General features: G+C 40.5%; 1 protein-coding gene across 1 annotated transcript in view; it reads right to left on the bottom strand.

The window, feature by feature from the left end:
* Nucleotides 1-874: 874 nt before the first annotated feature.
* The window catches only part of MPC2 (mitochondrial pyruvate carrier 2), a 29,882-nt gene continuing 10,009 nt past the window's right edge, over nt 875-20,747 (bottom strand). Inside the window, exons 2-5 of the mRNA XM_047077058.1 lie at nt 16,376-16,416; nt 5,748-5,832; nt 5,155-5,266; nt 875-1,069 (exon numbers count right to left, since the gene is read on the bottom strand). Coding sequence (XP_046933014.1) covers nt 1,033-1,069; nt 5,155-5,266; nt 5,748-5,832; nt 16,376-16,416 — 275 coding nt within the window. The 3' untranslated portion in view covers nt 875-1,032. The remainder of the gene's footprint in view (nt 1,070-5,154; nt 5,267-5,747; nt 5,833-16,375; nt 16,417-20,747) is intronic.

The following is a 20,747-nucleotide window of genomic DNA, read 5'->3' as shown; positions in this document are numbered from 1 at the left end:
ATTGCTTCTTCAAACTTAGAAATAACTTGCTTTGCTGATTCCTTTGACTACAGTTCTGCCCAGGACGGGCTCTAGTAGGATTTTCAGAAGGAAGCTCAGTACTCCAAACTGGAGCTCCAATCAAATAGGATATTGATCATATTTCTAGCACGGAGTAGTCTATGTCCAGTCTCTCTCTTCAAAATGGGGACAAAGGTCACACATGTTTACACAAAGCTGACTTGGGGCGCCTGGGCGGCGCAGTGGGTTAAGCGTCTTGATCTTGGCTCAGGTCATGATCTCGTGGTTCAGGAGCTGGAGCACTGACGGCGTGGTGCCTGCTTGGGATTCTCGCTCTCTGCTCTCTGCCCCTCCCCCGCTGGTCTGTACGCGCTCTCTCTCTCTCTAAATAAATAAGTAAACTTAAAAAAATTTTAAAAAAGAAAGCCAACTTATGTTCCAGGCATTCTACTAGGCACTTTGATTTGCCCAAAGTCATAGATTATAAACCATAGAGCTGGGATTCCAATTTAGGACTGGAGAGCCTTTTTGGCCACAGTCTATCAATTATTGACTGTAATTCAATAACTGAGAAATCTTTTGTTACTCTGTAGCCATACAAGAATTGCTAGCATTCCACTACCCATTTCTCACTCTCTTTAGCTCTATTTCCTTTTACTTCTAGCTATTTCACCACCCTTCCCTGTAAAAGAGATAATTTAACCTTTCAACTCTCTCTGGTTGAGTAGTACAGAAGAAAGCCAAGGGTATGTAGGAGCAAGTATGATTTATTTGTGGCAGAGAGTAGAAAAAAAATGTTACTAATAGCCATAGATACATTCCTTAAGTCATATACAAAGAAACACTGTTATTAAAAGTTTGTTTTATTTTTCTGTGAAATTGAGTATCAGCCCCCAGTTTACAGTCTTTTTTTTTTTATGGCTTCCAAACATTAGCACAGTTAATATCACCTCATCAATAACCAAATAATAAATCAAATTAGTCCCAGTGGTTATATGTCCACATCTAGATTGTTCGGGTGGTCAGGAACTCTTAGTTGTTTGCTTTAGCTTTTAGTTCTTGGTTATATCTATAAAGGAAACAGAAAAAGAATAATTATGCATCACCATAGATAACTATGTAATAAGAAGGGAATGGGAAGCATATTCCCTGTCTCCTTTCTCACTAGTCAAGAGGCTGTATCGTTTTAGCTACAATCTTCTCAGGGGCTTGTGGGTGAAACAGGCAGAAGGGAAAGTGACCTAAGGATTTTATTTGCATCTGGCTTCCAACTGCCAAAAAGTTTCAACAACATAACTGACAAACAGCTTCCTGTACAAAAGTCTTATTTTGGTATTTTCATTCTTGAATTATAACAGTGTAACAAACATGTGAACATACAAATAAAATTTAGCAACATGTGGTCATCTGGAACTTTATAATCATGGAACATCTTTCCTAAGAATAAAATAAATTGGGAATGAGATCCTAAGCACTAAAAATAAAATATACTTTTTAAAAAATAAAATAGACTTTTGTGATGCTGACAGGCTACTGAGTTTTTAGCAGTTTGTAGACACTGGGTTAACAGAATAGTAAAGCTAAGGCCTATTTCTTCAATTCTCATTAATCCAAAGAAGAATTAACCACCAAGTCAGAGTCTTTCCCTTCTACAACACCCAGAGCTTCATTTACTATTCTGTCCCAGATTATAAGGGTGGAGAATAGAGCACAAGAAGTAACTTTTTCCACGAAGTCTACCAGAATCCCAGATTTCTCTAATGGTTCTGATTTCAAATATTCCATGGTGCCTGTCTAAATGCTCCAGAGTCCAACACTTATATTTTGAACTAAATCTCCCAATCTACTGTTGTGACTGAAAACAGTGCCAAAAATCCTTTTGTCAAACTGTATCTGTGTTTCCACTTTAGAGATAATAATTCCAAATGTTGCATTCAGTGTGTTTGCAGCCCTCCCATTATGGCTTAATATAAGGTTAAAATGCAACGGTGGATGAGAAAAATACTCGTGAAGAAAGTCACCGTACAGACTAAAGTTTGTATCGGTACAAGTAAGCTCTAAAAATGCTTGTCGGATGTGCGGTAGAACGAGTGAGTGATTCATCATCCATCCATTCTGTGCTAGAGGATAATGAAAGGATTCACGTGTCAAGCTAGGATACCAAAGATGAAAAAAAATGAAGGACAGAACGCCTTCTGAAAGGAAGGCAAATTATAACTGAATATTGTCCATTTCTTTATTATGGAGATCATTTAATTTTTTTTAGCCAAAGAGCACTGTTTTGCAATTTAGGAAGGTTCTGTGGTTCAAGCGAAGCCGGAGCCTTCATCTACGATGAGCTCGAGGCAGAGTGTGAACCAGTCAGTGACAATATTAACTACTGAGTACAGACAAGCTTCGCAGACATAGTGGGCTCAGCTCCAGACCACCACGATAATGAGTATTTTGTGAATGAATCTTCAAATGAATATTTTAGCTTCCCAGTTCATATAAAAGTGACATTTACGCTATGCTGTATTCTATTAAGTATGCAATCTCAGTAGGTCTAGGAAAAAAAGTACATACCTTGATTTAAAAACATCGCTTAAAAAAACGCTAACCATCATCTATGTTTTCAGCAAGTCGTAATCTCTTTGCTGGTGGAGGGTCTTGCATCAACGCTGATGACTGCTGACTGACCCGGGTGGTGGCTGCGGAAGGTTGGGGTGGCTGTGTTTTCTTAAAACAGGACAACAACGAAGTTGCCACGTCAACTGACTCTTTCACAAATGATTTCCCTGGGGCATATGATGCCATTCGATAGCACCCACAGTGGAACTTCTTTCAAAACTGGAGTCTATCCTCTTAAACCCTGCCACCGCTTTATCAGCTAAGTTTATGTAATATTCTAAATACTGTACTTTGTTGTCATTTCAACAATCTCCACAGCACCTTCACCAGCAGATTCCATCTCAAGAAATGCTTTCTTTGCTCATCCATAAGAAGCAACTCCTCATCCATTCAACCCTGTGATTGCAACAATTCAGTCCCATCTTCAGGCTTCGCTTCTCATTCTAGTTCTCTTGCTGTTTCCACCACATTTACAGTCACTTCCTCCACTGAAGTCTGCAACCCCTCCAAGTTATCCACGAGGATTGAAATGGACTTCTTCCAACCTCTTATTCATGTTGATATTTTGACCTTTCCATGAATCATGACTATTCTTAACGGTACCAGGATGGTGAATCCTTTCCAGGTTTTCGATTTACTTTGCCCAGATCCATCGGAGGAATCACTCTCTATGGCAGCTATGGCCTTACAAAAGATAGTTCTTAAATAAGAAGACTTGAAAATCAAAATGACTCCTTGATCCAGGGGCTGCAGAATGGATGTTGTGTTAGCAGGCATAAACACATGAATCTTGTTGTACATCTCAATCGGAGCTCTAGGGTAACCGGATACATTGTACATGAACAGGAATATGTTGAAAAGAATCTTTTATTCTGAGCGGCAGGTCTCCACAGTGGGCTTAATATTCAGTGAACCACGTTGTAAATCGAGGTGCTGTCACCCAGGCTTTGTTCCATTTCTAGGGCACAGGCAGAAGAGACTGAGCATTATTCTTAAGGTCCTCAGGATTTTCGGAATGGTGCATGAGCACTGGCTTCAACTTAAAGTCACCGGCTGCATTAGCCCCTAACAAGAGAGTCAGCCTGTCCTCCGAAGCTTTGAAGCCAGATATCGGACTTCTCCGTAACTGTGAAAGTCCCGGAAGGCATCTTCTTCCAGTAGGAGGCTGTGTCACCCACATTAAAGATGTGCTGTTTACCGTCGTCACCACCTTCGTCGTCATCTTGCTCCATCTGCTGGGTAACTGGCTGCGGCTTGTCCGCCAGCACCTGCTGCCCCACCTTGCGCTGTATGTGGCGGAGACGGCTTCTTTCCTTGACCCACAGGAACCGACCTCTGCTGGCTTCAGACTTTTCTTCTGCAGCTTCCTCACCTCTCTGAGCCTTTCAGAGAACTGAAGAGAGCGAGGGCCTTGCTCTGGATCGGGCCTTGGCTACAGGGAATGTTGTGGCCGTTTGATCTTCTGTCCAGACCACTAAAACGTTCTCCGCATCAGCGATGAGGCTGTTAAGCTTTCTTATCGATCGTGCGTTCACTGAAGTAGCACTTTTGATTTCCTTCCGGAACTTTCCCTCCGCATTCACAGCGTAGCTAAATATTCGGCACAAGAGGCCTACCTTTCGGCCTATCGCGTCGGCTTTCAGCCTGCCTTCCTCACTAAGCTTACTTATTTCTAGCTTTTGACTTAAAGTGAGAGATGTGCATCTGTTGCCTTTCACTTGAACACTTAGAGGCAAACTGTAGGCTTATTAATTGGCCTATTTTTACTATTGTTGCGTCTCAGGGAATAGGGAGATCTGAGCAGAGGGAGGGAGATGGGGGAATGGCCCAGTCGGTGCAGTTAGAACACACAACGTTCATCAGTGAAGCTCACGGCCTCATTTGGACGTGACTCGTGGACCCCCAAACAACGACAGCAGTAAAATCAAAGATCACTGACCACAGAGCACCACCACAAGATTGTGAGAATGACCAAAATGTGGCACACAGACATGAAGGGAGAAATGCTGTTGGGAAAATGGTGTCGACAGACTTGCTCGACGCGGGGTTGCCACAAACCTTCCATATGTAAAAAGCGCAACATCTCTGAAGCACAATGAAGTGGAGTGAAACGAAAATGTGGGACGCCTACAAACAGTTTTAAAAATATTCATAGGATACTTTTTGACAAGACCCGTAGCCTCACGCCAAACATCATTTCCAACCACTACATAACCACACCCATTTTATTATCTATAATTGAAAGCGAGCGTTTAAAACGTTCATGGAGAAAATTACTTAGTATTTCGTAAATCATGTCTGTTGTCTTAAGACAGATTCTGTGAATGGGCTGTATTTCTAGATAATACACAGTCAGATTTGAAACCTATGTAGCAAACATACTGCTTAACACTTTGAACTTAAACCCCCAGATTTTTCTAGAAATTTCTGCTTCAGGCCTATTCCATCTTAACATCATACATGAATCTTAAAAAAAAAAAAATGCACTGCCATCTGGGTGGCTTCTGAGGCAGATTTCTCTTTTTACACCTTTGGTGGGCTTACCTCCAAATACGAAAGAGCTGAGAGGCCCCTGCTGCCCCCACGAAGAAATTAACAGCAAACAGACTCCAGTTTTTTGGAATAATTACAAGTGAGTATCTTGACCAAATAAACCCTGTTGAAACAAAAGATTTTTTTTTTTTTTAAAGCACAGGTACTGCTGCAATATCTTTTGAACATTCTGTATTAGAGCAACATAACTATAAGATCATGACAACATAAAGCAGGATAAAAGAAAAGCTGTGCTTTGAGTCTTTAATAAAGTTGCTATAATTCAGTGTTACACAAAATATGCAGTTCTTACATCAACAGGGAATCTTTACAGGGCAAATGAATATTAACTAACTTTTTTTCCTACTTACAAAAATATGTTCGTGGTAAAACAAACAAACAAACAAACCAAAAACCCACACAGATACTTATTCACAGTAACCCTCTTATCGAATAATTAATTGCCCAACGAGAACACTGTTAATTCCTTTGTGTGTGAGTGCATGTGCGTTTCAAACATTAAACCGTTAAATAAATTGATGTAAGACAAAAACAAAAATACTGAATGCCCTAAATGGAACAGGGAAAATACTCATTTAATTTACCTGTAGCCATGAGAACAGCAGACTGAGCTGTGCTGAGTTTCTCTGCAGGTCTGGCCATGTCAGCCAGCCCAGCACACACGAGGCCCTGGAGAGACACATTAACACACAGCAAGAAAAACAGCCTCATGAGTGTGCAGTATTATTTCTTCATTTTATTTATTTTTTATTTATTTATTTTTTTAAATGTTTATTTATTTTTGAGACAGAGAGAGACAGAGCATGAACGGGGGAGGGACAGAGAGAGAGGGAGACACAGAATCGGAAGCAGGCTCCAGGCTCTGAGACGTCAGCCCAGAGCCCGACGCGGGGCTCGAACCCACGGACCGTGAGATTGTGACCTGGGCTGAAGTCGGACGCTCAACCGACTGAGCCACCCAGGCGCCCCAATAATTCTTCATTTTAAATAACACATAAAGTTTCAGAGATTTCCACATGATAGTAGCTATGATTTTAGTATCCGCGCATTAAGAAAATATATACATCACCAAAAACTACAATGAGTTCAGGGCTGCTTTTTGCATTTGTGTCTTGTTAACCACATCAAGTGGCCTCATATATTTGAAAATTAGTAGTGTGTGCGTATTCTTTTTTAATTTCGTTAAAAAAGTAACTATGTTTGAAAGTTATTAAGAGAGAGAGAGGGAGGAGAGAGACAGAGCATGAGCGGTGGAGGGGAAAAAAGAGAGGGAGACACAGAATCTGAAGCAGGTTCCCGTCTCTGAGCTGTCAGCATTGGGCCGGATACAGGGCGTGAACTCGTGAACCGTGAGATCATGACCTGAGCAGAAGTCAGTCTCTTAACCAACTGAGACACTCAGGTGCCCCTGCGTGTGTGTATTCTAACAAATAATACTTTTTTCCACATATGAAATTATATATATATATACACATATATATATACACATATTTTTTTTTTTGGCTCTCAAAAAATTTGCATGAGTGGGGGAGGGGCAAAGGGAGAGGGCAAGAGAGATTAGAATCCCAAGAGGGTTCTGCACTCAGCATACAGAGCCTGATACAGGGCTTGATCTCATGACTGTGGGCTTGTAGCTTCAACTGAAATCAAGAATTGGATGGATGCTTAACTGGCTGACCTGACCACCCAGATATCCCATAGTTATATATTCCTTTTTTTAAGAAAATGTTTATTCATTTTTGAGAGAGAGAGGAAAAACGAGCATGGGGGAGGGTCAGAGAGAGAAGGGGACAGAGGATCCGAAGCAGGCTCTGTGCTGATCGCGGCCAGCCCGATGGGGGCTTGAACTCCTGAACTGCAAAATCATGACCTGAGCTGAAGTCAGATGTTCAACCCATTGAGCCACCCGGGCGCCCCCAAAATTATATATTCTTCATACATGTTGGAAACCACTGGTGTGGTGGATGCCTAAAAGCTGTTAAAAAATTCTGCCACATTTGCTTCACCTCCCCTCTTCCCTTTAATTCGTTAAGTATTTTATTTTATTTTATTTTATTTATTTTTTAAATGTTTATTTTTGAAGGAGAGAGACAGAGCATGAGCAGGGGCAGGGCAGAGAGAGAGGGAGACACAGAATCCGAAGCAGGATCCAGGCTCTGAACTGTCAGCACAGAGCCTGACAAAGGGCTCGAACCCACAAACCATGAGATCATGACCTGAGCTGAAGTTGGACTTAACTGGCTGAGCCACCCCAGGCACTCCTATCCTTTAAGTACTTTAAATCAAATCCTAGATGTCATTAAAGAATATGTCTTTAAGAAATTATTTTTAGGTTTTATGGAGTTTCTGAAAGATGCTCTCACATGGAAAATATAAATCAGCAAAGGACTTTGCTCCTAAACAGAACACAGACATACTTGTGAATTTATACACAAATTTAAGTCAAGTACAAAGGGTTTTGAATTAATAAAGTCAGTAGGTCAAGAAGGCAACGATTCTGATTTAAAAGGGGGCAAGTGGGTAAGCAGGGGTACAACCAGATAAATCATGGCTAATGCGATTTTGCCTCTTGTTAACTTTCACCCACAGTCCTGTGATTTTTCTCCCAAATGCTTCCTAATCATCCTTCCTCCATTCTTCTTCTAGGTCCCCATGTGCATTTTTTCCATTTCATATTTGTTCTACTTCTACGGGGTGGAATACTGCCTTTGAAATGGGAAACAAAGGGGTTGATTTCTGCTATTGACCTACTGGGTCCACGTATCACACTGAGGCTTGCTGCACAGATCTATGAACACTATAGGCTACATTCTAGCATCTTCTTTTAGAAGAAGTCAGTGGTCATGATTTATTTATGCTCACAGTATACCCTTTATTTTTCTGGGACACCGTAGGAATTATTCTCTCCCACAAAGGTCTTGAGCTCTCTTTGTACTTCTACATCATTCTAAGCTTATGTAAATTAGCTTAGAAAATCTCACTGTGGGGAGCCTAGGTGGCTCAGTTAGTTGAGCTTTAGGACTCTGGATTTCGGCTCAGGTCATGATCTCTCATGGATCTGATCTCATGGTTGTTGGGATTGAGCCCCGCATTGGGCTCCGCCCTGAGGGCGCGGAGCCAACTTGGGATTCTGTCTCTCCCCTTCTCCCTGCCCCTCCCCTGCACTCGTTCTCTCTCTCAATAAATAAACATTTAAAAAAAGAAAAAAAAAAAGAAAATCTCACTGTGAATCTATTCTCCATCACTTACTAGCTGTGTGACTTTGGTCAGATTACATAACACTTTGTCTTAAATTCCTCATGTATAAAATGAGAAAACCAGTAGCTACCCTTGCAAAAATGATACATGATTAAACGAGATAATATGCACAGGTGCCTGGTAAATACTATTATTAACAACAAGAACAGATAGCTTTTGTCTGTAGAGTAACAGAGAAAAAGGAATGTTAGTTTTCTGTCCTTTCCTGCATTACTAGCCTTAGGCTAGGAGGCAGCAGGTCTGTACTCGTTTTCATCTTTATTATGAAGCTTATTCAAATAATAGAACTACATAGATTTTATTCAGAGAGTGTTTAGAAAAACAACAAGATTGTGGAAAATATTCTCCAACATACAAAGAAAATACCAGGTTAGATCTACAGCGACTATTTTAAAGGTGGTCATGTAAGTGTGTAAGTGCATAGGCTTTGGAGTCAAACAGACCTGGGGTTTCAAGTCTTGATTGTGCCCCTTACCACGATGGTATATTCAGTCATCTAGCTCTTTGAACCTTAGTACCCTTACCTGGAAGATGGTAATAATATTTAGTAATATTTGCTTCTCAGATTTTTTTCTGGTGAAGATCAAATTACGAGACCACGTATCAGATAATCGAATACAGTTTGGCATTTAGTGGACTCAAGTCAGCTCCCTGTTTCCATTAGTTAAAAAATGCTCTTCAAATTATCTAAAGCCCAGGACTACGGTTTTTTTTTGGCATCTGATTATCTCCACTGGGTGGGGTAGATATTCCTCAGATGGTATAAAAACCTTTTTTCTTTCTTTCCTTCAATATTTTCTCCTCTATTTAAAAAAAAAAAAAAAGTCTTAGGACGCTTTTAGAGGAGTTAAAAAAATGAGATACCACTATAGAATATTCCAATTCCCAAATGCTTAGAGACAGCAAAGCCCTCAAGATTTTTAAGCCATTAATTAATCTACATAAATAGTCCCAGCTGGAAAAGCAAACAAACAGGTATTAAAAATCTGCACGGATAGGGGCGCCTGGGTGGCGCAGTCGGTTAAGCGTCCGACTTCAGCCAGGTCACGATCTCGCGCTCCGTGAGTTCGAGCCCCGTGTCAGGCTCTGGGCTGATGGCTCAGAGCCTGGAGCCTGTTTCCGATTCTGTGTCTCCCTGTCTCTCTGCCCCTCCCCCGTTCATGCTCTGTCTGTCTCTGTCCCAAAAATAAATAAACGTTGAAAAAAAAAAATCTGCACGGATAATCTTAAAATAGCTTAATTTATTCTTAAGGAGAAGAGGAAATAAAAAAAATTAGCTACACAAAATGGTCTATTATTTGAGAGTTAAGTATAATAACCCTGTTTGTACAAAAAGACTATGAACAAAGATAAAAGCTCTCTTAAGTGACCTTCACAGAATAGTTTCCCAGGCTAGCCAATGATCTCCATTCCTTCTGTAAACAAGCTAACAGAGGTCCAAAGGCATGCTGGATACTCATGGTTTTTCATTCTGTATTGCATTCATGAATTTTTGCTCCCACCAGTTGAACTGAACTTTTGTCAACTTTGTCCTTAAACCTAATGTAACCTACATAATTTAATGAACTATCAGGGAATCACATGAAATACAAAAGAGGTTGTCATTTTCATGAAAACTAAGTGACTGCTCTGGAAAGACTGAATAAAGGCAAGTTGCTGAAGCCTGCGGTCAAATGCGGTGAGAACAAGACAGATATAAAAAGACTGGGTGGGAAAGCCATAAAATCCAGCAGATTTCTGTTCTTATGCTATTATGAAAAGTGTCTGTGAACTTGCTTTGCTTTAAACAAAACTAAAGTAGAAACTTCTTAAAAACTTTTTTTTTTTGTTTAAATTATCTCTACCCCCACCCTGGGGCTCAAACTCACTACCGTGAGATCAAGAGTCGCATGCTCTTCCAACTGAACCAGCCAGGCGCCCCTAAAATGGAAATTATACAGGATGCATTACCGCATAATTCATCTAAAACAGAACATGTGGAAATGAGTGGATCCATACACAAAGAAAAGCTTTAGCCCTATAGATGACTGGCAAATGAGTGTCTCTTAAGTTAAAAGAAAATATTTAAGATATATAACTATTGTTTTTTTTTTAAATGTTTATTCATTTTAGAGAGACAGAGTGTAAGCAGGGGAGGGGCAGAGAGAGAGGGAGACACAGAACCCGAAGCAGGCTCCAGGCTCCGATCTGTCAGCACAGAGCCTGACGTGGGGCTCGAACTCACGAGCTGTGAGATCACGATGAGCCGAAGTCTTATGCTTAACCGACTGAGCCACCCAGGCACCCCAGCATTGTTTTTTAGGATTATCCATTTTGATCTCAATGATTAATTATTTGCTCTCAACAAAAGTAGTTAAGAAGGATTCCACTATAGTTAAATGTCTGAAAGTATAGTCTGAAATTCTTAATACAGAACATATGTCCCCTGGAGTAGTAACGGTTATGTGTCATGGACAGGCTACCATAGATGAATTATTATCATCTGCTGCTATGCTGTCATCAGAAGACTATGTATGATTTCAACATGAACTTAAAATAGATATTTTTAAAGGAGATAGAGCGCCCACAAGGCACTTGGTGTATATCATATTGTCAATGTTTCAAAACTTTGTTCAAACCCTTTGTCGATGTTTCAGAAGAAACACCAAAGCTATTGATAAAATCCTATAAACTTCTATGTTGTGACAAACTTGAAGTCAAAAGTACACCCAAATTTATAATAAATAGGGTCAATCATTCTTACTCTTTCAATAATGGTGCTAGAAAGAATTGTTAAACAATCAATTACACTTTATAGACATACAGTTACTATATAATTTTCAGTGCTGACACAGAAGAGATAGAAAATAATAATACACTTTCCATTAGTGTTTTTTTTAGTATCGTACTAGTTTTGAATGGTGTTTTTGCTTTGATCTGCATTTTGATTAACAGACAACCCGTTTTAACATTAAAAAAAATAAAAAAGAGGACGTTCACATATCACACATCACACTAACAGGGTTTCCTACAAAGGGACCATTAGTGTCAGTCACCAAAAATTTCAAGTGTTGTTGTTGTTGTTGTTTTGTAACTTGTTCTACTGACATTTTAGCCTGTCTCACCCTCAACTGTTCTATTTCTGCTCTGCAGGTATCAGCATTTACATTAACCATTTGCACAGCTCATAAAAATTGCATTATGGGAAACTGAAGCAGGGCCTGCCCTGGCTCTGCTGTTCTTCATTGCGTATTTTGTCCATTATCTCACAGCAACTACACTGCTACAGTCTCCATTACCATTTAAAAAGCATCTGGAATTCCATGCTAGACACGGGAATTAACATATATTCAATACATTCAATATATATTCAATATATTCATATATTCATATATTTATTCAAACCGGACACAAAATTATGTGTGAGGCTGAATGAACAATAAAAGCAAATCTTATCCTTAATGGTTATTGTAGAATAATTTCAATCATGTCCTTAGGATTCTGAATCCCATTTTATTAAGGAAAGTAATTCATGTGAATGCATGTTTACAAATATTAGTAAGACAGCTTACAAGACAGCCTTTGCTATAAAAGTCTACATTAAAATTCAGCCTGGGGGCGCCTGGGTGGCTCAGTGGGTTAAGCATCTGACTTCAGCTCAGGTCACAAGTCTCACCGTTCGTGGGTTCGAGCCCCCCATCTGGCTCTGTGCTGACAGCTCGGAGCCTGGAGCCTGCTTCGGATTCTGTGTCTCCCTCTCTCTCTGCCCCTCCCCTGCTCACTCTGTCTCACTCTCTCTCAAAAATAAATAAATATTTAAAAAAAATTCAGTCTGGACCCTCGAATTCTTGTCCTGAGTCTCTTGTGAGGAGTCTGTCCTATATTTAAAAAAAAGGTTTATTTATTTATTTATTTCCCACGCAGGCTCTGCGTTTTCAGTACACAGCCCGACGTGCGGTTTGAACTCATGAACCGTGAGATCAAGACCTGAACCTAAATCAAGAGTCGGATGCTTAACTGACTGAGCCACCCAGGCGCCCCGAGCCTGCCCTACTCATGGAGTTCTACCAAACAGGAATGGGGACACGAATGAACAATTTTCACTTGCTTAATGAGGAAGTGGGGTATACACATAGACGGAGGTGGATTACCAAACCTCAATTAGCCCTCCGGGGAATACACGTAGGCTTGTAACAGGATTTAGCATACAGTTACGTTGATGAATCGCACTCAGTTACAGGGCAACAAAAACATAGATCAAATGTCTGTTTAACTAAGTCACATGAAAAGGAGAAAAAAAAAAGATCGTTCTGTGGGAAAAACATCAGTAAATGTACATAATTCTGGTCTTTAGTAAGTTGCAAGTGAGTGAAAACTACTTAGTAATTACGTATCAAGTCAGGAAGAAAATCAGAATGAAGTGCTGGGGAAGCAGATGAAGTTAAGGCACCATTATCTACAACTTAGTGACTGGCACTTATTCTGAAAAAGGCTCTAAAGACATGGGTGATAAAAAGCAGTATCATTTTCCCCTCCCTCTATGAACTTTGTAGTAGTTCTGAACATAACTACCCATTATTTGTGCTTTGCTTTTTGGCCCCGTGAATAGCAGCTGCACTTCCTGGTAACATCCTGTATCTTTCCCTGAGTGTCTGTGAACACACACAAGAGGTAAAGGCTGTAAACAGTGTGAAACAGGAAAACGAACATGCTGCGTCTGTGTAAGAAACAACGCAAGACAGATGGCTGAGCTGACACAGAACTCTCGGACCATAAAGCTAGTTTTTAACGGTTAGAGTGAGCAGAAGCATTAAAGATGACCTATTAAAACTTAAAAACAATTTTTTTAATGTTTGTTTATTTTTGAGAGTGAGACAGAGTGAGTGGGGGAGGGGCAGAGAGAGAGGGAGACACAGAATCCCAAGCAGGCTCCAGGCTCTGAGCTGTCAGCACAGAGCCCGATGTGGGGCTCGAACCCAGGAACTGAGAGATCATGACCTGAGGCCGAAGCTGGAAGCTTAACCGACTGGGCCACCCAGGTGCCCCTAAAACTTTTTTTTTTTTTTAATTGATGGGAGGGTTTTGCAAAATACCGTTAAAAAGACAACCACAGGCCCAAAATGGCATCACTTAGGCCAAGACACTAATACCTAATGTAACTGCACTTTCAACCTCCCCCAGAAAGGTTGTCTTAACTAGTCAGTTAGGAATTTTCTGGTCAGCACCAATGAGGTACTCTCCAGCATAGGCCCTCTCCCCATCCCCAAAAAATAATTCGCCTACTAAGACTCTTTTGTCCCCAAGTGAAGGTGACCTCACCTGGAGATAATCTTTTTTTTTCCTGTTTATGACTTCTTTGTCCTGCCTTTAAAAACTTTACTCTTTCTGTAGCCCTGGGGAGTCTCCCTCTCTATTCATTCGCTAAATGGGATGCTGTCTCATCCATGAATCATTTAATAAAACCCCTCAAGCTTACTTGGTTGAATTTTGTTTTTTAACAATACAAATAATTAAAAAAAGAACTGCTCTGTAGTTCTGTATAAAATGCAGCTCAGAAACACTAACCTACTCTAGTCATTTTATAAATAAGGGGACAAAATGACAGATTTAATTTACCTAAGGCCATAAGATTAAGGGACAGCCAATTCTAACATTCTCAACTACTTAGATGTATAGCTGAGTTTCTGAAATTGTTCTAACAATTTTTAAAAATTTTTTAATATTTATTTTTGAGAGAAAGACCGAGAGAGACAGAGCGCGAGCTGAGGAGGGGCAGAGAGAGAGGGAGACAAGAATCCAAAACAGGTTCCAGGCTGTGAGCTGTCAGCACAGAGCCCGACGCGGGGTTCGAACTCACGGCAAGATCATGAACTGAGCCAAAGGCAGACGCTTATCCGACTGACCCGCCCAGGCGCCCCGTGTTCTAACGATTTAAAACATTACATTTAAGAAAATTAAAATAGCCTACAACTCAACAAAAAAAAAACTTGATTAAAAAATGGACAGAGGGCTTGAATAGACATTTCTCCAAAGATATACAAATAGTCCATAAACACATGAAAAGAGTCTCAGCATAACTAATCACACTTGAAAATGCAAATCAAACCCACAACGAGCTATCACTTTCCACCCATGAAGATGGCTATTATAAAGCAACAACAACAACAAAAGTAACAAGTGTTGGCAGGCTAGACGTGGAGGAATTGGAATCCTTGTGAGCTGCTGGTGGGAATGTAAAAACAGTGCAGCCGCTGGGGAATATAGTACGGCAGTTGCTTAAAATAATATTGATCCAACAATTCCACTTCTGGGTACATACCCCAAAGAACTGGACCGGATATTGTATGCCATTGTCCACGGCAGCATCATCCACCGTAGCCAAAAGGCGGAAGCAACTCAAGTGTCCATCAACAAATGAACGGATGTGCTTGACACTAAGAGAATCGTTAAGATGGCAAATTTTATGTGTCGTTTGCCACAATGAAAAGAACAAAAAGCCTACAGACTAGTACTTTTCACATTTTAGAAGGTATCAGTATCACTTAGAGGGCAAAATTACTAGTGACTCCATCCCCAGAGTTTCAGATTTAGCAAATCTGTGACGGAGCCCCCAAATCTGCATTTCTTTCTTAAAAAAGAAATTTAATGTTTATTTATTTTTGAGAGAGAGAGAGAGACAGAGTGCAAGCAGGGGAGGGGCAGAGGGAGACAGAGACACAGAACGCGAAGCAGGCTCCAGGCTCCGAGCTGTCAGCAGAGTCCGCCCCACAAAGAGGGGGTGAAGGGGAATCATGACCTGAGCCGAAGTCTGATTTTAGGCACCCCTAAAATCTGCATTTCTAACAAGTTGCTGGGCAGGGCCAATACTACAGGTCTAGGGATGACACTGAGAAGCACTGCTGTAGGCCAAAACCGGCCCTTTCAACATAAAAATCAGTGATTTGCTTTATTATTTCCATGGCCGTCTCTTTTCATTTTCAGCTAAAGGAGAACTTCGGGAATGAAAACTCTGGCCTCAGGTAAAAAGCACTGGTCTTGGGAGTCAGAAGTTCTGGATTCTACCATGTACCAAATACGTATGATACGTATGATACGTAGGATAATTTTTTCTACTTTTTGAGACTAAACTTTCCTTGCCTGTACTTTGGTGTTGGTATCGTCAGTTCATATACTAAATTAATAATAAAAATTAATTTGGGGGGTTCTGATTAGTTCATTTTACTTAGTCATAAAATCTTAGAATGAAGTTTCGAGTTTCTAGGGCCCACAATTATATAAGCTTTTTGATAACAAATATGTTCCTAGAAGGCCTCTTATCTAAAAAGCTCAGAACTCAAGTAGGTAGTATGCTTTATGCAGTAAAAATGACACATCTAAGATTATTTGCATGAAATCATCTCCAGACAGACCATGAACATTTAATTTTTTTTTTTAATTTTTTTTTTCAACATTTATTTATTTTTGGGACAGAGAGAGACAGAGCATGAACGGGGGAGGGGCAGAGAGAGAGGGAGACACAGAATCGGAAGCAGGCTCCAGGCTCTGAGCCATCAGCCCAGAGCCCGACGCGGGGCTCGAACTCACGGACCGCGAGATCGTGACCTGGCTGAAGTCGAACGCTTAACCAACTGCGCCACCCAGGCGCCCCTTTAATTTTTTTTTAATTTTTTTTTTTTTTTTTTTTGAGAGAGACACAGTGTGAGCACGGGAGGGGCAGAGAGAGAGGGAGACACAGAATCCCAAGCAGGCTCCAGGCTCTGAGCTGTCAGCACAGAGCCCGACGCGGGGCTCGAACTCACGAACTGCGAGATCATGACCTGAGCCTAAGTTGGAGGCTTAACTGACTGGACCATCCAGGTGCCCCTAGACCATGAACATTTAAAAAAGAACATTCTTCATAAAAGTGACTTCAAGTTAATAAGTTCCTTTTAAAGAATATTTTTTTTCAGTACCTTCTGCAAAACTCAGGACTTACCCATTTCATAATTGGAGCCCAGAAAAAAACTGTTTTGGGACCTGGAAAAAAAAGAAAAGAAAAATTTAGAAATAACCCAACTATTTTATACATGACTTAAATTTTTTTTTTAATATTATTTATTTTAGAGAGAGAGAGAGTGCATGTGCATGAGTGGGGGAGGGGGGGGCAGAGAGACAGGGGGAAAGAGGACTTGAAGCCGGCTCCACTCCGACAGCAGCGTGCCAGATGGTGCGCCTCGAACTCGTGAACTACTGTGAGATCGTGACCTGATCCAAAGTCGGCCAACTGAGCCACCCAGGTGCCCCTGGTCCTTAATCACCTTTTATCCCTCTCAAACGAATTCATTGTGCTTATAGTAAAATTCATTAATTCAACGTGATTTTAATACAAAGAGATTTATAAATCTATCATAGTGTCCTTTAAATATACAACTGTAGTTAGTGGTAGATCTATTTACCTGTAAAAATTATGACCTCCTTGAAGCTAGTGGCTAAATCGTATTCGTACTTGTATCCCTACCACCTAACGGCTGTTGAATAAAGAGCCAGCACAACTGGAAACAGTTTATATTAACCAGAGTTTAGACTTTAACTTTGATAAATACGGGTATATGTAATACACGTGCCTATATGCAAACAACTGAAAAATTCATTAAAATCAGCAGCTGTTTTTATCATTCCGACACTTGCGTATTGATAAGCCTGGCTTATCCTTTGAAGAGTTTTTAAAGTAAGTTTGCTGATCTTCTAGACTATTTACATCTAGTCCTAAAATCTTTCCACAATCGAAGTCTCATTTTCTCAATCTTCAAAGGACCCGGATGCTAACTTTAGACCAACGATTCTTCAAATTCTAGAAGTACATGGCTCAGAGTCTGTCTTTCCTCGTGGGCCAGAATGATTATAATGCTAAACTGCATTTTCTCACCTTCATGTGACAGCTAGTCATTTTCATGTTTTCCTATGTACTTTCAGCTTTTCCATATTTTTAAAAATTTATTTATTTTGAGAGAGAGAGAGCAGGTGTGAGCAGGGGAGGGGCAGAGAGAGAGAGGGAGGGAATTAGAGAAATCCAAGCAGGCTCTGTGCTGTCAGCACAGAGCCCGACACAGGGTTCACTCCCATGAATGAGATCATGAGCCGAGCTGAAATCAAGAGTGGGTGGCTAGGCTCGGTGCTGACAGCTCGGAGCCTGGAGCCAGCTTCGCATTCTGTGTCTCCCCCTCTCTCTGTCCCTCTCCGGCTCACGCTCTTTCTCTCAAAAATAAATAAACGTTAAAAAAAAAAAAAAAAGAGTCAGTCGCTTAACTGACTGAGCCACCCAGGCATCCCTCAAGTTTTCCATAATTTAAATTGTACTGCCAATCTGGACACAATGCTGAAACGGCTGTTGAGAATTAAAGCTATTTATTGAGGAGTTCTAAACTTTATTTAGGAGTTCTAAACAGCAAAGTTTATTTTTTAAATTTATTTATTTAATTTATTTATTTAATTAATTTTATTTAATTTACTTAATTAATTAATTTTATTTATTTATTTATTTATTTTATTTATTTATTTTTTAATTTATTTATTTTTAAGAGAGAGAGGGTGTGAGTGAGCGGGGGCAGGGGCAGAGAGAGAGGGAGAGGGAGTTCTAAATGTTGACGTTCTTGTAACTGGCTGAAAATCTCTACATATTCAATTTCTGGGTTACTGTACTTATCTTTTATCCGGTTCCCTCAGCTTTGTACTGTTCTGATCGCAACTCCCATTACCCCTAGAACTCTAGCTGCATAATGATCCTCTCCTCTGTATCTTGAACAAGAATTGGAAACAATTTTCTTTCGATGTTGGGATTTTAAAATAAATTTAAAGGAACTAAGGAAATAGAAAAGAAAACATGAAGGCACAGAGTTTAAGAATATAAATTTCCAGTCCTGACTTAATTACATTTTAGCTCAGGTCACTGGTTCTCCACCAGGGGTGATTCTGTCCCCCCAGGGGGGACATTTGCAATGTCCCAGGACATTTTTAGTTGTCACAACTGTCGTGGTGGTGATACTGCTGCTACTGATACCTGCTGGGTAGAGGCCAGGCAGGCTGTTAAACGTCCTCCAACAAACAGGACAGTCTCTCACAGCACATAATCAGCTAGCCCCCCCACATGTCGATAGAACAAGCTAGGCAAACACACAACTAGTTTCATGCTGTTTACTGGCTCTAAACCTTAGCTTATGCTTCCACTAGCCCCATATTCGGCCTTGTCTTCATCTGGCTAACTCCCAACGTCGTTCAAAAACTTACAGATTGCACCTCCTCAAGGAAGCCCTCTTTAACATCTCCAGGTTATACTGAGCGGCCCGTATACTGCTCTATCGTTTTCTGCACTGAACAATTAAAATGATCTGTTTATGCATCTGTCACTTTCACGAGACAGGGTGAAGGCAAGGCTTATTTCTTGGTTTTCCTTAACGAATAGTCTTTGTGAGCAGAACTGAATGGGATTAACCATATCCGGGACAGGTGTCAATCACACATACTCAAACTTTTGGTCTGATCCTAACCGCTTCATCCTCAAGGGCAGAATCTGCTATTTACTCATCCCCAGGGACATCAAGTTCCATTACATCAGGGCTGTACCAGATCTTCACTCACTAGTTACTCTGCTCTTAGACCATCACACTCCTCTATCTGGCTCCTGAAAGTTCTTCCCGTAAGTCTGATGGCATAATGTACCGATCCTATAAGTCAGTCTTTTCAAACTCTCTAGTTATTTTATTTAGTTTGAGCGTCTGAGATTCCCATCAGAGCACACTGGGTTTATTTTTGTCACATACAAAGTCTCTAAGTCATATGCAATATCAATCACTATGTTGCTTTTTTATTCCCTGCATGAAGCTTGCCTTCAGCACACAAGTGTAAGTCAGCACAATGTTTTGGTCTCTGGCTTTGAACTTCTCAGCCAACTCCTTCCTTCTATTTCAAAACTGATGCTTCCTCCTCTGCCACCTTAAAAATTGTTTCCTGAATAACGCCTCTAGGTTCTGGTTTCTTTATGAGCTTAAATATTTGATCCTTCAGAGTTAACAAACAGTCAGGCTTTTCAGTAAGTGTTTGCTTGGTAACTAATTTACTCAACTGCCCCAAGCCGGATGAGAATTTTAAAATATTAACCGCTCCTATCCTTTACAACCAAACCAAAGAAAAAAAACTTCAAACATGAAACTGTGGCTGCTACAACCTAGACCAAGAGAGGTACGACTATTTTAGGGAATACTTTTAAAATACAAAACAAGCCCTCCATTATTTTCACAACTGCTAAGCACTGAATTAAAAAATATCACTAGCAAATAGGTGTTATAAGACATTCTAAATTTCTCATATTTCTGAGATATCAGAGGATGCGGACAGGTGACACAAAGAATCAGAGTTGGATGTGTACAAATGCAAACAGATAGTGTTTTCTTCGTTGTTAAGAAAAGCAAAATAGGGGCTTAACAAAACCTGTGTCCATAAAATGGACGAACGAAACGTCTTAAAGAAAACTTATTTCAGTTCACTTTTCCATTTTATCTTAGCTAATCATTTTGTACCTTATGAGTAAATAAGTAAATTTAGACACGTATGAATTCAGGTACCAGAGGCTGTCTTCCTGAAAACCACAATCGACAGTGGAAATGGTAATGAGGAAACATTCCTACTCACTCCAACATTTGTAAAGCACCAAGTTTTGACAAAACAAAGCATTTGGAAATAGGTATCAAACAGTGAGAACATGTCATATTGTCTTTCTATAAACATGGTCTTTCTATACGATGACACAGCTATTCCTTTTTAAACAATATATATAACAAGACTTCCTTCAGTCAACCGTTTTTCTTAACGTTTGATTTATTCTTGAGAGAGCGTGAGCAGGAGGCCACAGAGAGAAGGGGGCAGAGGATCTCAAGTGGGCTCTGAGCTGACAGCAGCTGGGCCCCATGAGGGGCTCGGACTCACAAACCGTGAGATCATAACCCACGCTGAAGTCTGACGCTCAACTGACTGAGCCACCCAGGTGCCCCTAACAATTCTTTTTTCTAAAGAATTCATTTATTTTGAGCAAGCGAGAGTACTCGTGAGCGTGTAAGTTGGGGAGAGGCAGACAGAGAATCCGAAAACGGCTCCCCAGCTTGTGGGCAAGCTCTCCCTCTCTCCCTCAGAGTAAATAAACATTAAAAAAAACAAACCCTAATTATCTTATTTTTTTTTATGCTCTCTTGTGTGAAGAGCTGGGTCAGGGGCACCTGGGTGGCTCAGTCGGTTGAGCAGACTCCTGGTTTTGGCTCAGGTCATGATCTTGTGGTTCATGGGATCCCTCCAGTCAGGCTCCTTGCTGCCTGCTTGGG

The sequence above is a fragment of the Lynx rufus genome, unplaced genomic scaffold, assembly GCF_022079265.1.
Source record: "Lynx rufus isolate CCGP_SWC_20201006 ecotype Redwood Valley unplaced genomic scaffold, mLynRuf1.p SCAF_15, whole genome shotgun sequence".
Lineage (NCBI taxonomy): Eukaryota > Metazoa > Chordata > Mammalia > Carnivora > Felidae > Lynx > Lynx rufus.
This window is presented reverse-complemented; position numbering and strand designations above follow the sequence as displayed.